Here is a 20930-nt window from a genome sequence, read left to right on the forward strand (position 1 = left end):
GTGTACCATCAGTTATTACAGAACTGAGTCCTACACGGTAAAAATTATGAATGTAAATGTTAATATTGTGATGACGGTGAGACGTTAGAAAACAACATTCTTTTTTTCTTAGAATAGAATTTTATTTAGTAAAAATAGTTCTTGTGTGTGTGAAGGACATTAAAAAGTACAACACACTTTTACTCTTCTCAACACTTGCTTCATTTACACTGAAGTCAATATGAAGCGTTTGCTTATAAATCAAATATACGCATGTCAGTGCAACATGCAAAAATCAGAAGGGAGGAACACTCTTATTGTTTAGACATCGAACAATGACGACAATGAGAGGCGTCCGGTATGAACACTTCCTCAAGGTCAGTGAAAGTAAAAGCCCACTTCGGACTTCAAAATTCAGGTGTGTATCATTTTACTCTGAGATTAACAATGTTTTGTTTTAGGGCATGTTAGGACGTGCAACATGTTTAGTCTAGTTCTGACATGATTTTAAGCTCTATATAACCTGTAGCTTACGACGGAGTTGTTCTTCCCGCTGAACAACACACACTTTCATTTTAGATTTTGACACGAACTGCATCGATCACTGCAAGATCAGTCGTCTCAGCTGTATGTATAACTAAAGTACATGTTTATGTTATCGAGATGTGTTCAGGATGTCGTAATGGCTATAGAAATAATAAATAACGCCAGAGCTTTCATTTACTCTTTGCCACCAAAGCCATTACCAAGAAAAGGTTTGACAAACCGATGACATCATGGATTCTGGCCCTTCCCACTTGTTTGGTAATCAGAGCTTCCTAACATGAACATACTGACATGAAGCATAAAACTCTCGGTGCTTAGTCACGGAACTGTTGTCATGCTAGTCAGGTCATGTGTATCTGTGTAGCGCTTTTTACAATGGATGTTGAAGTAACTTTACAGGTTCTGTGACCAAACACCTCCGTTGTGGAAAAGAGAGATTAGCAATTCATTATTAAATTATGTAATTAATGGCTGATAATCAAATACAAGGCACCACAAGTCCGTTAGTCGAGTATTTCTCTCACACAGGTAATCAAACTCACAGCGCTAAATTTTAAATAATTCTGTTTATTAAACTAACAAAAAATACAACACATACAATGACTTCTTTAGTCTTTACGCTAGAGTCCGAGTCAAGTCACGAGTCTTTAGGCTAGAGTCCAAGTCGAGTCACGAGTCTTTAGGCTAGAGTCCAATTCCAGTCATGAGTCTTAAGGCTGGAGTCCAAGTCAAGTCACGAGTCTTTAGGCTAGAGTCCAAGTCGAGTCACGAGTCTTTAGGCTAGAGTCCAAGTCGAGTCACGAGTCTTTAGGCTAGAGTCCAATTCCAGTCATGAGTCTTAAGGCTGGAGTCCAAGTCGAGTCACGAGTCTTTAGGCTAGAGTCCAAGTCGAGTCACGAGTCTTTAGGCTAGAGTCCAATTCCAGTCATGAGTCTTAAGGCTGGAGTACAAGTCAAGTCACGAGTCTTTAGGCTAGAGTCCAAGTCGAGTCACGAGTCTTTAGGCTAGAGTCCAATTCCAGTCATGAGTCTTAAGGCTGGAGTCCAAGTCGAGTCACGAGTCTTTTGGCTAGAGTCCAAGTCGAGTCACGAGTCTTTAGGCTAGAGTCCAAGTCGAGTCACGAGTCTTTAGGCTAGAGTCCGAGTCAAGTCATGAGTCTTTAGGCTAGAGTCCCAGTCGAGTCACGAGTCTTTAGGCTAGAGTCCCAGTCGAGTCATGAGTCTTTAGGCTGGAGTCCAAGCCGAGTCACGAGTCTTTAGGCTAGAGTCCAATTCAAGTCATGAATCTTAAGGCTGGAGTCCGAGTCAAGTCATGAGTCTTTAGCATAGAGACCAAGTCAAGTCACGAGTCTTTAGGCTAAAATCCGAGTCAAGTCACGAGTCTTTAGGCTAAAATCCGAGTCAAGTCACGAGTCTTTAGGCTAGAGTCCGAGTCAGATCACGAGCCAATATAATAAACACAAATCGGAAATGTAACGGAAAAAATAAACATAATCTGTAAGTTCCGATAAAAAACAACAGACTGTATTTAGTTAAAGTTCCAAAACGGACAATTCACGTCGAATCCAAACTTGTGTCACATCAGTTGCGCGAACTCTTTAACCCTTTTGAGGGAGCTGCTTTCTCATCCTGGTCCTTAACCACTTGTGGTCAGTAGCTTGGTAAAAGTTGGCTCCCCGAAGAACTTTTGTAGAAGTTTGTAAAACTTTATGTGAAAGTTAACTCTTAATATTACAAACATAATAAAAGAACAAAATCTAAATACCAACATGTAGATTAAACAGGTCTAACACAAAAAAATAGTTACATATGAGATTTAAGCATCAGTACAAATGTTCTTTTATCCTTGTATACAACATGGGTATATGATCATTTTTAACACTATATTTTGAGTCAAGTACAGTAAGCAAAATAGAAAAATATATATATAAGATAAACGCATGTGGACAGAATGTCGAAGGATGCGTCTGAATGTGTCTTTCTTCCTCTTTGCAGTTAATGTAAATGTGTTTATTATAGAATCCTGAAGAATCATATAACACCAGCAGATTACCATCCAACTGTTTCATGGTCATGGCATGTAAAGAACTTTCAGGTGTGTATTATACCTTCGTTATCAGGTGTGTTTATTACTTTACACATAATACTAATACGTGTTGGACAGATTGATGAGATTGGTAACACGCTTTACTCTGTTCACCAGAGCTGAGGATGGTTCTGTTGGGTTGCACTGGTGCTGGAAAGAGTTCCACTGCCAATGCAATATTAGGAACAGTAGATTTCAGAGAGACTGAAACCACCAAGTGTGAGATGAGCAGCAGGATTGTGGAGGGTAGAAACATCTCAGTGATTGATACTCCAGGAATGAACAACACCTCACTGACGGAAAAACAATGGAGAATTGAAATACAAAGGTGTGCAGAGCTTTCTCATCCTGGTCCTCACGTATTCCTGCTGGTGATCCGACTCTGGAACTTTACAAAGGAGGATAGAAAAGCTGTCTGGTGGATTCGGGAACACTTTGGAGAAGAAGCTCTGAAGTTCACAGTGATACTGTTCACAGGGAGAGAAGAACTGTCACATAGACAGTGGAGGAAGTTCTCTCAGGATGCTCAAACTCTGGATTTTATCAGGAACTTCAGAGGTCATTATTTTGCAATGAACAGCAAGCGAGAGGTTAATCCAAATCAGATCAAAAAACTGTTGCAGAAGGTCGAGACTGTGGTCCAATGCAATGGAGGTCTCTACTACCCTCAAGAGATGTCCGAGGTTCAGAATAAGAACATTATGGAAGAGACACAAGAGGAAGAAAGACAGACAAGTTGGCAAGAGGAGGATCAAGTCAGTAAGAAGCAAACGCTGGAGAGAAAATCAAATGCAGAAGACCAGACGAAGGAAACCCAAGAGAAGACAATTGAAAAAGAAGAACCTCAATGGAATACAGCAGAGGAAATCCAAACATGGCTAGCATCAGGTGCAAGGGGAGGTGAAAACAGAGCTTCAAGCTGTGAGAGTGATAATGAAAGCTTAGAAAGAAATGACATGATGAAGCTTGAACATAAGATAGAAGAAAAGACGTTATGGAGACTGGAAGAGCAAAATGAGGAGTTGGAATCCATCCCGTCTGATTTGAGACAAATATTAGAGAATATTGAGGAACAGGAGGAGAGAGGAGCCACAGGTGGAGGACTCGATTCAGGTGAGTATTACTGTAACATCTAAGATTCAAGAATCCACAACATTTTCCTTAAACTTTGCTTTTTTAAGTTTTTTTCTTGCTATGATCAATCTACTCCCAAGTTTTTTTTCCACAAAACTTATGAAGATATTTATGGGAGATGATCTACAGATGGTCTTTAGATTTTAAGTTGTTTAGAAATGGCTCCATGTTACATTCCTGACTTCACAGTGGCAGTGGTAACTTTAGACTAAAGACTGACTTTGGGTTGGTTTCCCAGACAGGGATTAAGGCAAGTCCAGGACTACATTTTGCTTTAAATGGAGAATCTCCATTCAAAATGTTGTGTAGTCTAGGACTAGCCTTAATCCCTGTCTGTGAAACCAACCCTTTAACTTTTAACATTAGCAAACAAACAGGATCAGACAGACAGGAGTAAAGGCAAATGACTGATCCACAGCTGCACCCTTATATCGACTTGGGATGAGGTGCAGCTGTGAATAATTAGCAGGAGACCAATCCTGATGAGGGGGCGTTGGCTTGACAGTGAAAACAAACATTTCTCTAACATGTGCTCCTGTAGAGAGGGGCGTGGCATGTAAACATTTCATGATGAATAAAAGTATTAAGACTCAGTGTATCATTATAGGTGATGATTGTACGTTGGTGCTTAAAACTGCAGTTACATCCATTCAAAATCACTTTCACAATACAGTAAAGTGCAGGGGTCCAAATACTTTTTGAAACTTTCTGATTTATAAGATAAAACATTTAAAGATGCAGAACAGGATGTTATCTGAATTGATGTTCTGTTTTTCAGTGAGTGATCTGAGGATTGTGCTGCTGGGTGGTACTGAAGTTGGGAAAAGCTCATCAGGAAACACCATCCTGGGCAGAGAGGCGTTCGGTAAAGAACGTTTCACTGATACCATAGATGCCTGGAGACATGATGGAGTTCTGAAGAATAAAACCATCACTGTGGTCGACACTGGTCATTTGTTTGACCTGATGTGTGGATGTGTGAATGATGAAGTGGCTCCATGGCTCAGTGATCTAATGGATCAGTTTTTCGCCCTGTGTAATCCTGGTCCTCATGTGTTTTTGGCTGTTGTGAAAACTCCTGGTGACTCAATCGATATGATTTCTTCAATAAACAGAGTATTCGGGTCTGAATTTTTGAAACGAACTTTAATCCTGATAACCCATGGGGACGAATGTGGAACAGACACTTTAGAGAAGACACCAGACCTGCAAAGGTTTATCGATGTGTATGAAGTAGGGTGTCACGTCTTCAACAACAAGGAGAAAGAAGATAGAACTCAGGTCACAGAGCTGCTGGAGAAGATCCAGGTCTTAATGCAGAAGAATGAAGGGAGGTGTTACACAACTGAGATGTACCAGAACAGAAAGATTGAGGTCTTGGTAGAGAATAATGAAGGTAGGTTCACTAAATGAACACCAGTCCATAATAGAACACAGACTCACACATTTACTCACTTATACTTAGGGGAGCAGTGGCCTATTAGGAGTGTCAAGTATTTTTAAAAACGTGGTAAAATTACTATTCATTTTGGGAAGGTAAATGGAGGTAAACAATGTGCATACTGTAGCAGGTGGCTGTTAGATTAAGAGAGCGCACTGACCATTGCACAAGTGCACCTCCCAATGTCTAGGCTCAATTAAAAGCTGCTAATTAAAAGTTGTCTTTTATCCACAGACCTGCGAGTTGTGCTGCTGGGAAAGACTGGATCAGGTAAAAGCTCAACAGGAAACACCATCCTGGGCAGAAAGGCATTTAAGGAGGAAAATAGGGCTGTGTCAGTGACCAGACATTGTATGGAACAGAAAAGCAGAGTGGATGGTAGAAACATCTCAGTGGTTGACACTCCAGGACTCTTTGATACATCAAGAAATAATGACGATCTAAAAGATGAAGTGGCGAAGTGTGTAGAGATGTCAGTTCCTGGTCCACATGCATTTCTGCTGGTCATCAGATTGGATGTGAGATTCACAGATGAGGAGAAGAACTCTGTGAAATGGATTCAGGAGAACTTTGGAGAAGATGCATCAGGCTACACAATTGTAGTGTTCACTCATGCAGAAGCGTTAGATGTAACACTAGAGCAGTACATAGGAGAATGCCCGGACCTAGAGCAGCTCGTTCAGAGCTGTGGTGGAAGGTACCTCGCATTTAATAATAAAGTTATGCAGAACGGTTCTCAGGTCTTAAAACTTCTCAGGAGAATTAGACTGTTAGGCAGCAGCTTCTACACCAGTGAGAAGTTTGAGGCGGCTCAGAAGAGATTACAAGAGGAGAGAGAGAGACAAAGAAAAGATGATGAGAGAAGAAAGAAAGAGTGGGAGGAAAGAATAAGGGAGGATGAAAGAAACAGGATGGGGTCGTCACGTACGCTTGTAGCCCCGAGTAGGTTCATGAACCGTATTAGAGAAATTGCCAAAAAAGTAAAAGAAACAATGGGTTATGTGATGGGACCAATGATCTGCATTTTGACCACAGTAGGTACATTTGGAGAATTAAGAACAGTACGAGAGAGACCATTACTATTTATGTTAACAATAGGTTGTTTAATGATGTTAGGCGGAATACCTGGGAAGACAGCATTGATTCTGCTTAAAATAAAACATACAATGAGGTTATAGAGTAGCTCTGAACTTGCTACCAGCTGAGACAGTGGCGTAACTAGGAGCTCATTCAGCTTCTCCAGTGCAAAAAAAAATAAAAAATTGGGCCCCCCTCAACAAATGTCATATATATCTAAATGTCATATATATATATCTGTTTTATTCCATACTGTATATATCAGTGTTTGCTATATATTTCCTGTTTGGCTTGCCATAATACATGCATTATACGTGCAGCCAATTAGTGATGGGAATTTCGGCTCTTTTTAGAGAGCCGGTTCTTTTGGCTCGGCTCAGTATAAAGAGCCGGCTCTTTCGGCTCCCAAGTGGCTCCTTAGATTTTTTTGTTGCTTAAATTAATTTATTACCAAATTACATGTAAAGTGAATTACTAATGTAAAAACATTGTATCGAATGTTTATTATTTAAATTGCTTTATTTATATACTAAATGTGGAACAGAGTGCTACAACAATAAAATACAAAAACAAAGACTCATCTCAATTAGACAAAAAGGTCTGATTGTGTATATTATCTGTAAATTTGCATCTAGAGTAAAACAACACAACATCAACAAAACATCACTCAACATAATATAAATGAAAATGTGCAAAACAAAAAGAAAAAGCAGCATCCAGGTATTTGTAAGTCTTGAGCGAAGATTGGCATTTAGAAAGACCAAGGAGCTCATCTTTGATGGGTTGATCCTGTTTCTCCTTTCTGTTATGATCTGCCCTGTTTTGGAAAAGATTCTCTCTGAGGGGGCAGATGTTGCTACAATACACAGTCTATGTGCCATCACATGTATAAGATAGACTGAACACTTGATCTCCCACCAGTTCAGTGGGTCTGAACCTCTCTGTAAAAGCTTCTCGTGTTCAAACTTTACTATGTTTCCTCTCACTCATTTTTCTCACCTTTCCAGCTTGTAATGTCTGGCTATGTAAAGTGCTGAGTTCTCTCTCTCTCTCTCCCTCCCTCCTGTTTGTGTGCTTACTGTGTGTGTGTGTGTGTGTGTGTGTGTGTGTGTGTGTCTGTAACCCCGCCCATCCTGCTCAGTGTAAACACACAAACGCCACCACGCATCTTGACCAATCACATTCGGCTTTAAGAAAAAAAAGAAAAACGAAAAAAAAAACGAATCAGCTCCCAATCAGGAGCCGGATCACTTTAAAGAGCGGATCATTCGCGACCGACCCATCACTACAGCCAATGGGGAAAGGGGGGGGGGGGGCAGTGAGGTCGGTGGCCCCTGCCATGGGCCCCAGTGCCACCCATATATACACTATATATATATTTGTAATATTGATAATTGTAGCTCTCTCTTAACATTCTTTCTCCTGGTTTTTTGGCTTACAAATAAATGTGTGAGAGTTACTTGATGTTATTCGCTGTTAATAAAAGTCGGTCGTGCTCACTGTGTTGTCATGTATCTACTTCTCATCTCTCATGTTTGTGACTGTATCTGATATAAAATAATATTAAGTAGAGATTTAATGTGAGTTTATTGTTTCCTGTTACCGGTGACATGCTGAAGTGTGTATGATGACACTGTATATGATGTGAAATTGTATCATTAGATAAGAATAAGATGTTTTAGTGAAACAATTCTGTATTTATTACATGACTAAAATACTGTGTTTTATACTTACTGAGCAATTAGTGCAATTTTACTTTCACTTTCCTTAGATTCCTCATAAGTCAGTGGGTTTAAGGGTATTTTATACTTCTACAAAAAAATCTAGATCATTATTGTACTCACTGTATTTTATTTTTTCATGTTTTAACTGCATTTGGGTGTAAAATATGATTTAATTACATAACTGTTCTGTATAAATGAAGATTATATTGGGTTTCTTTAAGAGTTAAAGAGTTTAAATGTAATTTACTGTTTTTTTTTATTCTTGTGAAATGTTGAACATGATCACATTACACTTCTGGTGCCTCTGTGCCCCCTTTTGTGCTTTTTACATTTTCCTCACTAGTCATTAAGGGTGGAGAAACATTTACACTTTTGAATCACATGTCGCACAGTAAATAAATCAGCCTGGATTAGAACGTTTATTCTCACTGTTTACATTCATCATCAAAACATCTTTATTTTCAAATGAGCTTTTAGTATCATGTTATTAGCCGTGCCTTTGTGTACTTTCTCATTTAATATTTGTTCATCGTGACAAGAAATCGAAACCAACCTGATACACTAATAAGCTTGGTATGGGTAAATAAAAAGCACCACTTTTGTTTACCAGCCGAAATGCGATTCTGGATTGGTCGAAGTGAGGGCAGGTACTTGGGAATACCTGTAATCACATGGGAATAGAGAAAGGGTTTTAACACCAAGATCAGAGATCCGTGTACGTGGAAATAAAACTCCAAGAAGCCGGAGACCTTGTTCAGGTAACTACTGATTTTTATTCACACTATTTTGTGACTTGTGATCTACAATATTACTTGAATAAAAGTCTACAAGTATCTGATAGTTAATGTACTTAAGCATGAAAAGTAGAGGTAAAAGTAGATGCTGTTAGTATCGGCTGTTGATGTTACCTGTTTGAAATCACCTCATTATTCAACCTGAATTGCTCTATTCCAACTTTTTAAGAATGTGTTGTAGCTTAAAAAAGCATTTATGTGTGTGTAAGAAAAGTTGACCAGACAAAACATTAAATATTCTGGTTCATATAAGATAAAATAAGAGTCGATGTAAATGAGAAAGAAAGAAACACTGAATCTGTTTTATTTTGTATTTTCTATACTGTCCCAAAATGAGTTCTGATTTGAGTAGTACATTCAAGTCATAGATACTGTATATATCCCAGTAACCTAAAACTACTGAATTTTGGCAGAATTAATTTGAAGCAAAACTCAAGAGTTTAACAAAACATGTGTCACTTTTAGCTCTTTAATGATCTGCTCAACCATTCGTTTAAATCAGAATATTTGTGTAAAAATAAGTTGTATTTAAATCATCTTTGTTTAATCTTCTGTGTTTTTCCAGTAAACAATGTTTTGGAGTCTTTAATTCCTTTCTGTGCACTGATGTGTGTTTTAAATAACAAATGGTGTGTGTTACCCTTCACTGAGTGAGCATTCTGTCACCATTACAGTTTAAACTTTATGTTTAAGGTATAAAGAGAAGCAGGACTGGAGGAAGGTGATCAAGGATTTGTGGAAAAAATATCAATAATTTCCATTATGTAGACGACACGATACCCACAGCAGAATATCAAGAAGACCTGAAGGTTCTTAGAATGAAAGTAAAAAAAAAAACAGTAAAAAAAATCAAGACGAACAAACGGGCATATTAAATACTTGTTTTCTGGAAATACATTATATAGAAGTAACACAAATATAAATTATTTATTTTGTGCTCGTTTTTGTTACGTGGAAGAAGGAGGACTCAAATGCAGATTTAAACGAAAGAATAGTTTTATTTTTTAAAGCAAAAGAACAAAAATGGAAAAAACTAGAAACAAAAACCAATCGCCAAAAGCTATTTAACTCGGCCTTTCAGCCTAACGGTAGTGATGGGCAAATGACACCGAGGCTTCGGAGCGTGTGTCACTCTTCCTGAAGCGGAGTGATTCGAAACGCTGTGTCGGAGCTTCAAACGTCATCGCTGTTTCGCTTTGCGCTTCATTGCTTCAAAATGTTTCGAAGCTTTTCATTGGCTCATAGTCTTTCAGTGTGTGTCATTGGCTCACGGCGTTTCAATGCGTTCTGAGCCAATGACAGCTTGACAGGTTTGACAGATTTGAGTGGTTTGGTAACATACCAGCTATATAAGTTGTATCATTATGCTTCAAAATGGGGTTGTGAGGAGATAGAAATTTGGAGAGTGAGAGTATTTGGCAAGTTTCATGTCGACTACCAGCAATATCTTTAAAGGTTTTTCGTAAAAACATTTCACACACAAAAAAAAACAGTGTTTCTGAATTTAAACACCATGACCTTTTGCAAAGTAGGAAAGATCTCTAATCCTGTTAGGGATCAAAGCTATATATAAACCCTTAACCAAAATTTAACCCTTAATATAATTTGCATTTATTCGATGGGTTAATCTGGAATGTGTTAGAGTATGGGGGAGAGCATCTGCATATTTTATTGTAATGACAATATAATCATTATTTGGTATGAATGAACAAAACACTTGAATGACCACTCAGACTTTTCTGAACTTTTATTGCTGTCATAGGATTGAAACAATGCCATTGCTTCAGTGATGCTCTTTAGAGGTTGCTATGGCTTCAGTTGTCCACCAGATGTCACCGTCACTGAAGCCTTGAAGCTTCGAATCTTTTTCGGCACAATTGTTAGGAAAGCCTCAGTGCTACATGAGGCTTCACTTGCCCATCACTAGCCTAACGTCACCCGGGGGTAACCTTCTGGCCCTGAAAAAGGAGTGTGGACGAGCTGCCGCTTAGAGCAAAAGAACAAAAGGTGCAACGCCCGCTGCTGCGGCGGCGCAGAGCTGGCTTAAATAAGCCAGCCCACAGCTGCGGGCGATCAGCCCTAATTAGAAGACCTCCTGCTTATGGCCTTTGTTTGCTGAGCTCTGTAACGCTTGCTTCGCCGGGAACCCGGGTTACGTTCCCCAGCTACCACAGGCACCCTAATAGTTTTCTTGCTTTTTATTTTAGCAATGGACCGACGGATCGTTCTCCTGGGAAAAACTGGATCAGGAAAGAGCTCCACTGGTAACACCATCCTTAAAGGCAAACATTGTGAGCAAAGATGTTCTCCTGCATCTGTGACAAAGAAATGTGAAGCAAAAACCATACAACATATCAGTGTTGTTGATACACCTGGCATGTTTGGCACAGATCTGTCTAAAGATCAACTGAAACATGAAATAGTGCAGTATGTTAGGATGTTGGTTCCTGGTCCACACGTGTTCCTGCTGGTGATCAGACTGAGCAGGTTTACAGAGGAGGAACAGAACGCGGTAAAATGGATCCAGGAGAAATTTGGAGAAGATGCTTCACTCTACACCATCGTCCTGTTCACCCACGTCGACCAGCTGGGAGATAGAACGATAGAAGAGTATTTACAGGATGTGTTGTTTTTATGTTGATATAAATCACAAACTCGCGTGGTTATATTTAACAGCGCTTTACTGAGTTCAACCATGCTACTACAACAACAACTCTTCCCAGCCCCGCCTCCTTGCTGTACCCCTGACTCATGGGACTTGAAGTTTATATGTTTAACACATAACATAACATCTCCCCCCTTAAAAAAAAACACTGCAGGATCTATCGTAGCATCAAGTGCGTCTATCATCTCTTTAACTGTATAGCAAACTAATAAACTTTCCTACAATTTTTTTTCTTTTTTTTTTTTAAACTGGGTATAAACAGTCCCTTTATCTGACCTTTTCAGATAATTTCTATCAGTCTTTCAGGAGGTTTAACATGTCTTTTTGGTCTTTGATTAGAAAAGTCCAAAGTGGTGTTTTGAGGTAGTTCTTTTGCTTGTTCAGTCTCTTCAGTCTGTGGTTTGTCAGAAACTGCTGAAAACGTTTCATCTGAAGTTGATGGAAATACTTTCAGATCAACACGATTCCTTCGCAGTGCCTGTCCATTTGCTGTTGTGACTTCATACGAGCGAGGTGCTACCTGTCTTTCCACTGTACCTTGCTGCATCCAAGTACCAGCATTGTGATCTCGAAGTCTCACTGAATCACCTGGTTTCAAAGTAGACAGTACTTTAGCTCTTCTGTCATGCAGTCTCTTTTGTTTAGCCTTTTGTGCCTCTTTGCTGCTCATCACTGTATTAGAGAGTGATGTGGTGAGTAGATCTTCGTGAATTGGAAGGTTTGTTCGAATTCTTCTTCCCATCAGCATCTGAGCTGGTGACAATCCATTCTCCATAGGTGCACTTCTGTAGATCATGAGGCTTTTTGCAAAATCTTCCTTACCATCATGAGTCTTTTGACAATCTTGACTGAGCTTTCTGCTAAGCCATTTGATCTGGGATAATTTGGACTAGATGTGTTGTGATGAAAACCCCATTCTTTGGAGAACTGTTGGAACTCAGAGCTGGAAAATTGTGGACCGTTGTCAGTGAAGACGATACATGGTACTCCGTGTCTTGCAAATACAGATTTCATGAAGGCTATAACTGCTTTGCTATTTGGCGTCTGTAGATTGGCTACTTCCGGGTAATTCGAGTAGTAGTCTGTCACTACAATGTGGCTTTTACCTTGGAAGTCAAACAAATCAGCTCCTACCTTGTAATAAGGTCTGTTTGGTGTTGGGTGTGGGACCAGTGGCTCTGCCTGCTGTTTTGAGCTGTGTTTCAAACACACTTCACAACTTGCTGTAACCTGTGATATGTCCTGATTGATCCTCGGCCAGTACATTACTTCTCTTGCTCGCCGTTTACATTTCTCCTCTCCAAGATGATCTTCATGTATTTTGAGAAGCATCTCTTTTCTTAGGCTAGCAGGTATAACATACTTTTTGCCCTTGTAGATGATATCATTGACCACTGTAAGATCAGTTCTGCACATCCAGTAGTCATGGAGTGAAGCTGGACAGTACCTCTTATGACTTGGCCATCCATCGATTATGACCTTTTTCAGTGCTTGCATGGTATCATCAGCATTTGTCTGTAATCTGATCTGTTCTGTTCTCTCTGCCGACACTGGTAACGATGCTACGACCATATCTACATAGGCCTGTATGTGTACACCTAATTCTGTCTCATCTTTCTGGTTTCTTTCTGCAGCACGAGAAAGTGTGTCAGCAGTAAACATGTACTTGCCTGGTGTGTATGTCAGAACTGCATCATACTTTTGTAGCCTGACCAGCATTCTCTGTATTCTCATAGGACAGTCATTTAAGGATTTGGTCATTATTGACACTAGAGGCTTGTGATCTGTCTCTACTGTGAATGCTTGACCATACACAAATTGGTGAAATCTCTTGCATGCATAGGTGATAGCTAACAGTTCTTTTTCAATCTGTGCATACCTTGTTTCAGCTTCTGTTAGTGACCTTGAAGCATATGCTACGGGTTGCCAGGCATCATCATGCTGCTGAAGAAGAACAGCTCCCAAGCCCTTCTGGGAAGCATCTGCTGAAATCCTTGTGCTCTTGTTTGGGTCATAAAACTTGAGTACTGGATCCGCTGTGAGTGCTCTTTTCAGTGTATTCCAGCATTTCTCTTGTTCATGTGACCACATCCATTCATTCTTTTGTTCAAGGAGAGTTCTGAGTGAAGCTGTCTCTGCTGATAACTGAGGTATGAACTTTCCTAAGTACGTGACCATCCCTAAGAATCTCCTCACATCATCCTTGTTCTTTGGTCTCTCCATGTTTTCAATGGCAGATGTTTTCCGTGGGTCTGGTCTTACCCCATTTTCTGAAACCACATCTCCTAAGAAGGTCAGAGTCTTTACAGCAAACTCACATTTGTCTTTATTAAGTTTTAAATTGACCTATTGACCTTTCTTATCAGTTCCATGACTTGTCTCAATCTCGTGTCATGTTCAGTTTTTGTTGAGCCGTAAACTATGATGTCATCCATCATTGTCTGCACACCTTGAATGTGTTCAAACAGCAACCTTATTGTTTTGTGATACACTTCTGGTGCTGAAAGAATGCCATATGGCAACCGTAAGAACCTGTACCGTCCTTCTGGTGTGTTGAAGGTGCAGAGTTTTGAAGATGCATCATCTAACTTCATTTGCCAGAACCCTGAGGATGCGTCTAGCTTGCTAAACCAACATGCTCCTGCAAACTGTGACATTATTTCTTCTCTAGTAGGCAACTTGAAGTGCTCACGCTTGATAGCTCTGTTCAGGTCTCTTTTGGTTCCAAACAAATGCGTAATTTCTTTTCTACAATGTGTAATGAGCTTACCCAATCTGTAGGTTCATCTATTTTTCTGATCACGCCCATTTTTTCCATGCGTGTCAATTCCTCTTTAAGTTTCTCTCTTAGTGCGAAAGGAACTTTGCGACATGCATGAACTACTGGAGCCACAGTTTCATCTATATGTATTTTGTGCTCACCTGGGAGACAGCCTAGGCCTTCAAAAACATCAGCATACTCTGTCAGTGGTAACTCGCTGACTGACTCAGTGTGTGCTGCTGCAACAAACACCTTTTTTACTAGATTAAGTCTAATATGGGCTGTACATTCTTGTCCACAACCAGGAGTTGTGCCTTGTAGCCTATCCCTTTGTGTCTGAACATAGCTATGCAGCCTCCTTTCACTGGCACATTTTCTCCAGTATAGCCGGTCACTTTGATTTTGACAGGGTGCATTTTGGTTTTCTTGTTTAATGCCTTATAGTCACTGTAAGAGATCAGATTGACTTGTGCCCCTGTATCAAGCTTAAATGGCATCACTGTGTCATTGACTTCCAATGGGATAATCCATTCCTGTTTACTTTCATTATACACTTGCACAGAGTCTACAAAGAACGTCTCTGTCTCTTCTTCTACAGTGTGTACTTTTGTTTTGACACTTTTTGTTCTGCAGCATTTGGCATAATGGTTGTCCTTACCACACTTGTTGCAGGTTTTACCATATGCTGGACATGCTCGGGGCTTATGATGACCTGCACATTGTCCACAGCTTTTGTTAAAACTTCGCTTTATTTCTGACCTTTGCTTGGACTTCGGGTGACACTTGTTCTCCTGCTTTTCTCTAACTGTGTGCACAACTCTCTCTTGTTTTCTAAGCTCTTTTGCTTGTGCTTTGGTAGTTTCTGCTGCTCTACATATTGCCACTGCTCTATCCAAAGTCAAATCCTGCTCTCGTAACAGCCGTTCTCTTACTACATGGTCTGGAATACCACATACTATTTTGTCACGGATTAAAGATTCCTTAAGCTGGCCAAAGTCACATGTTTTACTCAGAGTATGCAAGTCAGTCAAATACTGATCAAAACTTTCTCCTTCTTTTTGATTACAAGAGAAAAATCTGTACCTTTCGAACGTGACATTTTGTTTGGGGACAAAGTATTCCTCAAATTAAGTCATTACGTTCTGGAGCTGAAGCTGTTCGTCAGTTATTTGGAAGCTGTTGAATATGTCCAGCGCTTCTTCTCCGATGACATGCAGTAAAATTGAGGCTTTCTTTTTCTCGTCGTCACCTCCTGCGTCACTTGCTGCCATATAAATGTTGAAACGTTGCTTGAAACGCTTCCAGTTTTCAGCTAAATTACCATTTAGCGACATGCCAGCCGGGGGTTGTAGCTTATCCATTGCACCTGCGTTCACTCTCGCTATCACGCTCACTGTAACTTTTCTGTAGTTTTTTTGCTTTTTTTTTTTCTACTTATGAGCCGCTGACTCTCGCTGCCGTTCTCCCGTCTTTATTTATTTTCGTTTTACGATGCTCGTTGCATCCCTCTTCTGACACCATGTGTTGTTTTTATGTTGATATAAATCACAAACTCGCGTGGTTCTATTTAACAGCGCTTTACTGAGTTCAACCATGCTACTACAACAACAACTCTTCCCAGCCCCGCCTCCTTGCTGTACCCCTGACTCATGGGACTTGAAGTTTATATGTTTAACACACAACATAACACAGGAGAGTCCAGAACTCAGGCGAGTCGTAAACATTTGTGGCAACCGCTATTGTGCATTTAACAACAACGATAAGCGGTCCAACCAGGTTCGTGCTCACTGTGTTGTCATGTATCTGTATCTGATATAAAATAATATTGAGTAGAGATTTAATGTGAGTTTATTGTTTGCTGTTACCGGTGACATGCTGGAGGAACTTTACTGACACTCTGTATGATGTGAACTTGTATCATTAGATAAGAATAAGATGTTATAGTGATTTATTACACGACTAAAATACTGTGTTTTATACTTACTGAGCAATTAGTGCAATTTTACTTTCACTTTCCTCAGATTCCTCATGGATCATGGGTTTGAGGGTATTTTATACTTCTACAGTAATTCTAGATCATCATTGTACTCACTGTATTTTATTATTTCATGTTTTACCTGCATTTGAGTGTAAGATGATAATTACATAACTGTTCTGTATAAATGAAGATTATATTGTACACGTGATTCTTGGGTTTCTTTGTTGATGCACTTTATGTAAATCTCAAATAAACTTCATAAGAGCTGGAAATAAACATTTACACTTTTGAATCACATGTCGAACAGTAAATAAATCAGCCTGGATTAGAACGTTTATTCTCACTGTGTAGATTCATCATCAAAACTTCTTCATTTTCAAATGAGCTTAATAAGTATCATGTTATTAGTCGTGCCTTTGTGCCCTTGTGTACTTTTTTTAAAAAGATTTGTTTATTGTGGCAAGAAATCGAAACCAACTGATACACGTATAAGCTTGGTATGAGAACCGACTGGAACTGAGACACGCATTGTGCAGGTAACAAGTTAAACAGGTGAATAAAAAAAGCACTGCCTTTGTTTCGCTTTGTTTACCAGCCAGAATGTGATTCTGGATTGGTCGAAGTCGGCAAGTACTTTTATCACATGAGAATAGAGAGAAGGTTCTAGCACCAAGATCAGAGATCGTGTGAGTGGAAATAAAACACCAAGAAGCCGGAGACCTTGTTCAGGTAACTATTAATTTTTTATTAAAAATACAGATACTTATTTTTTATAAAATTTTACCTTTATTTTTATAATATTTTACCGTTATTCTTATAATATTTCACCGTTATTTTTTTTTATAATATTTTACCTTTATTTTTTTTTATAATATTTTACCTTTATTCTTATAATATTTCACCGTTATTTTTTTTAATAATATTTCACCTTTATTCTTATAAAATTTTACCTTTATTTTTTTAATATTTTACCTTTATTTTTATAATATTTTACTTTTATTTTTATAATATTTTACCTTTATTTTTATAATATTTTACCTTTATTTTTATAATATTTTACCTTTTTTTTAATAATATTTTACCTTTATTTTTATAATATTTCACCTTTATTCTTATAATATTTCACCTTTATTCTTATAATATTTCACCTTTATTCTTATAATATTTCACCTTTATTCTTATAATATTTCACCTTTATTCTTATAATATTTCACCTTTATTCTTATAATATTTCACCTTTATTTTTCATAATATTTCACCTTTATTCTTATAATGTTTTATCTTTATTTTTTATAATATTTTACCTTTATTTTTAATAATATTTCACCTTTATTCTTATAATATTTTACTTTTCTTTTTTTTTAATAATATTTTACCTTTATTTTTTTGTATAATATTTCACCTTTATTCTTATATTTCACCTTTATTCCTATAATATTTTACCTTTATTTTTATAATATTTCACCTTTATTTTTCATAATATTTCACCTTGATTTTTATAACATTTTACCATTATTCTTATAATATTTTACCTTTATTCAAAATAAAAAATAAAATATTTTTAAGTTTAAATCTTGAGAATAAACTCGAAATTATTTTGATATTAAAGGTGAAATATAAGAATAAATGTAAAATATTATGAGAATATGAGCGCACCGGTGGTGCACATTCTTCTAAATAAACCCAGTTTATGCTTCTGGATTGATGCACGAAAGGTTAATTATGAGTCTATTTATAGGCTTGATATGCAACAGATAGCAATTGCACATGTAATGTTTTATAGCACTCATTAAAAGATCTTTTGTTATTTTAAATAAATTCTTAATGAATTATTCTTTTTGTAATATAATAATGAGAAATTGAATAGTAATCAGTGATTCAGTTTTCGACTGGCTTTGCCTTTTCAGAGGCAACAAAGAACCTCTTACACCTCGTTTGTAGTTTCAGAGACTTAATCGCAAAATTGTCGTTCTTAAGGTTGTTCATAAATCAATCGTTATCAGGAAACGCACCCCAGAGTGAAAAAAGACAAACATACGGGCATATTAAAGACTTGTTTTCTGGAAGTACATTAGACAGGAGTAACACAAATATAAACTATTTATTTTTAGCTCATTTTCTTGTTTTTTATTGTAGCGATGGACCGACGGATCGTTCTCCTGGGAAAAACTGGATCAGGAAAGAGCTCCACTGGTAACACCATCCTTAAAGGCAAACATTTTAAGCGTGGATGTTCTTCTAAATCCTTAACAAAGAAATGTGAAGCAAAAACCATAAAGCATATCAGTGTTGTTGATACACCTGGCATGTTTGACACAAATTTGTCTGAAGATCAACTGAAAATTGAAATAGAGGAATGTGTAAAGATGTCGGTTCCTGGTCCACACGTGTTCCTGCTGGTGATCAGACTGGGCAGGTTTACCGAGGAGGAGAAGAACGCTGTAAGATGGATCCAGGAGAACTTTGGAAAAGATGCTTTACTCTACACCATCGTCCTGTTCACCCACGCCGATAAACTGGGAAACAGAACGATAAAACAGTATTTACAGGAGAGTCCAAAACTCGGGGAACTCATCAAAACTTGTGGCGGCCGCTATTGTGTATTTAATAACAACGACCAGCAGTCCAACCAAGTTCAGAACCTGATGCAGAAGATAGATGAGGTTGTTAAGATGAATGGAGGGAAGCACTACACTAGGGAGATGTATGAGGAAGCTCAGAGAGAACTAAGTGGTCTCTATTGGAGGACCGCACTTGTATTTGTCGCACGTTTAGCTGTCATAGCTGCCGTAGGTGCAGCTGTCGCATGTTTAGCTACCATGGCTGGCACAGGTTTAGCTGGAGCAGGTTTAGCTACCACAGCTGGCGTAGGTGCAGCTGTCGCATGTTTAGCTGCCGTAGCTGCCGTAGGTGCAGCTGTTGCATGTTTAGCTGTCGTAGCTGGCACAGGTTTAGCTGAAGCAGATTTTGCTGAAGCAGGTTTAGCTGCCACAGCTGCTGTAGGTGCAGCTGTCGCATGTTTAGCTACCATAGCTGGCACAGGTTTAGCTGGAGCAGGTTTAGCTACCATAGCTGCCGTAGGTGCAGCTGTCGCATGTTTAGCTGCCATAGCTGGCACAGGTTTAGCTGTAGCAGGTTTAGCTGGAGCAGGTTTAGCTGTAGCAGGTTTAGCTGGAGCAGGTTTATCTGGAGCAGGTTTAGCTGGAGCAGGTTTAGCTGGAGCAGGTTTGGCTTTAAAACTTGTAGAAAGGTGGTGATGGAATAATAATCAGCAATAACAAATCTCTTTGAAATATTCCTCCAATTAATATATCAAATCAAATCAAATCACTTTATTGTCACGTCACATTGACACAGGTGTGTCACATTAATTACAAAATATACACATTACCTTACATAAAAACTAGCACCATTTGTTGAGTATATACAGATATAATACAGGAATCTTTATGTGCAGATGTACAAAATTATGAAAAGTGAATGAATATAAATATATAAAATACAATTGGAATAGTAAGTCCAAGATGTACAATTATTGTGTAAGATGAATCACACATGGTAAAGTGCAGAGTGCAGAATGGGTTGTATGATGGGGGGGGGGGGGGTGTACACATCTCGTGTGTGTATCTGTATCTGATATGAAATAATATTGAGTAGAGATTTAATGTGAGATTATTGTTGCTGTTACCGGTGACATGCTGAAGTGAGTATGATGACACTGTATATGATGTGAAATTGTATCATTAGATAAGAATAAGATGTTTTAGTGAAACAATTCTGTATTTATTACACGACTACAATACTGTGTTTTACACTTACTGAGCAATTAGTGCAATTTTACTTTCACTTTCCTCAGATTCATCATGGGTCATGGGTTCATGAGTATTTTATACTTCTACAGTAATTCTAGATCATCGTTGTATTCACTGTATTTTTCCTGCTTTTAATGCCATTTGGGTGTAAAATATAGGTGGTTTTATTACATAACTGTTATATATAAATGAAGATTATATTGTACACTTGTGATTCTTGGGTTTCTTTGTTGAGCTGGAAATAAAGAGTTTAAATGTAATTTACTGTTTTTTTTTTAATTCTTGTGAAATGTTGAACATGATCACATGACACTTCTGGTGCCTCTGTGCCTCCTTTTGTCTTTTTTACATTTCCTTCACTAGTCATTAAGGATGGAGAAACATTTACACATTTGAATCACATGTCGAACAGTAAATAAACCAGCCTGGATTAGAACGTTTATTCTCACTCATTCATCATCAAAATATCATTATTTTCATGAGCTTTTAGTATCGTGTTATTAGCCGTGCCTTTGTCCCCTTGTGTACATTTTTGAAAGATTTGTTTACCGTGACAAGAAATCAAAAACAACTGATACACGTATAAGGTTGTTATGGGAACCGACTGGAACTGCGGTTAATACGTAAATAAAAAAAGCACTGCTTTTGTATTGCTTTGTTTACCAGCCAGAATGTGATTGGTCGAAGTGAGGGCAAATACTTTAATCACATGAGAATAGAGAGAAGGTTTTAGCACCAAGATCAGAGATCGTGTACGTGGAAATAAAACTACAAGAAGCCGGAGACCTTGTTCAGGTAACTATTGATTTTTAATCACACTATTTTGTGACTTGTGATCTACATTCTAAATAGAAGTTCTGAAGTTTAGTTTTTTTATGTAGCTGGTGCGTGATGCATTAAGCAGTGGTGTATAAAGTATCTAAAGGCCAGACTT

At 38.3% G+C, this 20930-nt stretch overlaps 2 protein-coding genes across 2 annotated transcripts in view; both read left to right on the top strand.

The window, feature by feature from the left end:
• Nucleotides 1-2723: 2723 nt before the first annotated feature.
• LOC134328494 (GTPase IMAP family member 4-like) lies at nt 2724-5157 on the top strand (the record flags this gene model as incomplete). Its single annotated transcript, XM_063009586.1, has 2 exons — nt 2724-3723; nt 4523-5157. Coding segments are annotated over 2 exons (1635 nt in total), but the record flags the coding sequence as incomplete, so codon positions are not given.
• Nucleotides 5158-5284: 127 nt separating this feature from the next.
• LOC134328495 (uncharacterized) overlaps nt 5285-20930 on the top strand; it is a 38816-nt gene continuing 23170 nt past the window's right edge. The window contains exons 1-5 of the mRNA XM_063009587.1: nt 5285-5290; nt 5389-6109; nt 8694-8744; nt 10988-11416; nt 18321-18917. Of these exons, the coding sequence (XP_062865657.1) occupies nt 5285-5290; nt 5389-6109; nt 8694-8744; nt 10988-11416; nt 18321-18917 (1804 nt within the window). The remainder of the gene's footprint in view (nt 5291-5388; nt 6110-8693; nt 8745-10987; nt 11417-18320; nt 18918-20930) is intronic.

The sequence above is a fragment of the Trichomycterus rosablanca genome, chromosome 15, assembly GCF_030014385.1.
Source record: "Trichomycterus rosablanca isolate fTriRos1 chromosome 15, fTriRos1.hap1, whole genome shotgun sequence".
NCBI classification, from domain to species: Eukaryota; Metazoa; Chordata; class Actinopteri; order Siluriformes; family Trichomycteridae; genus Trichomycterus; species Trichomycterus rosablanca.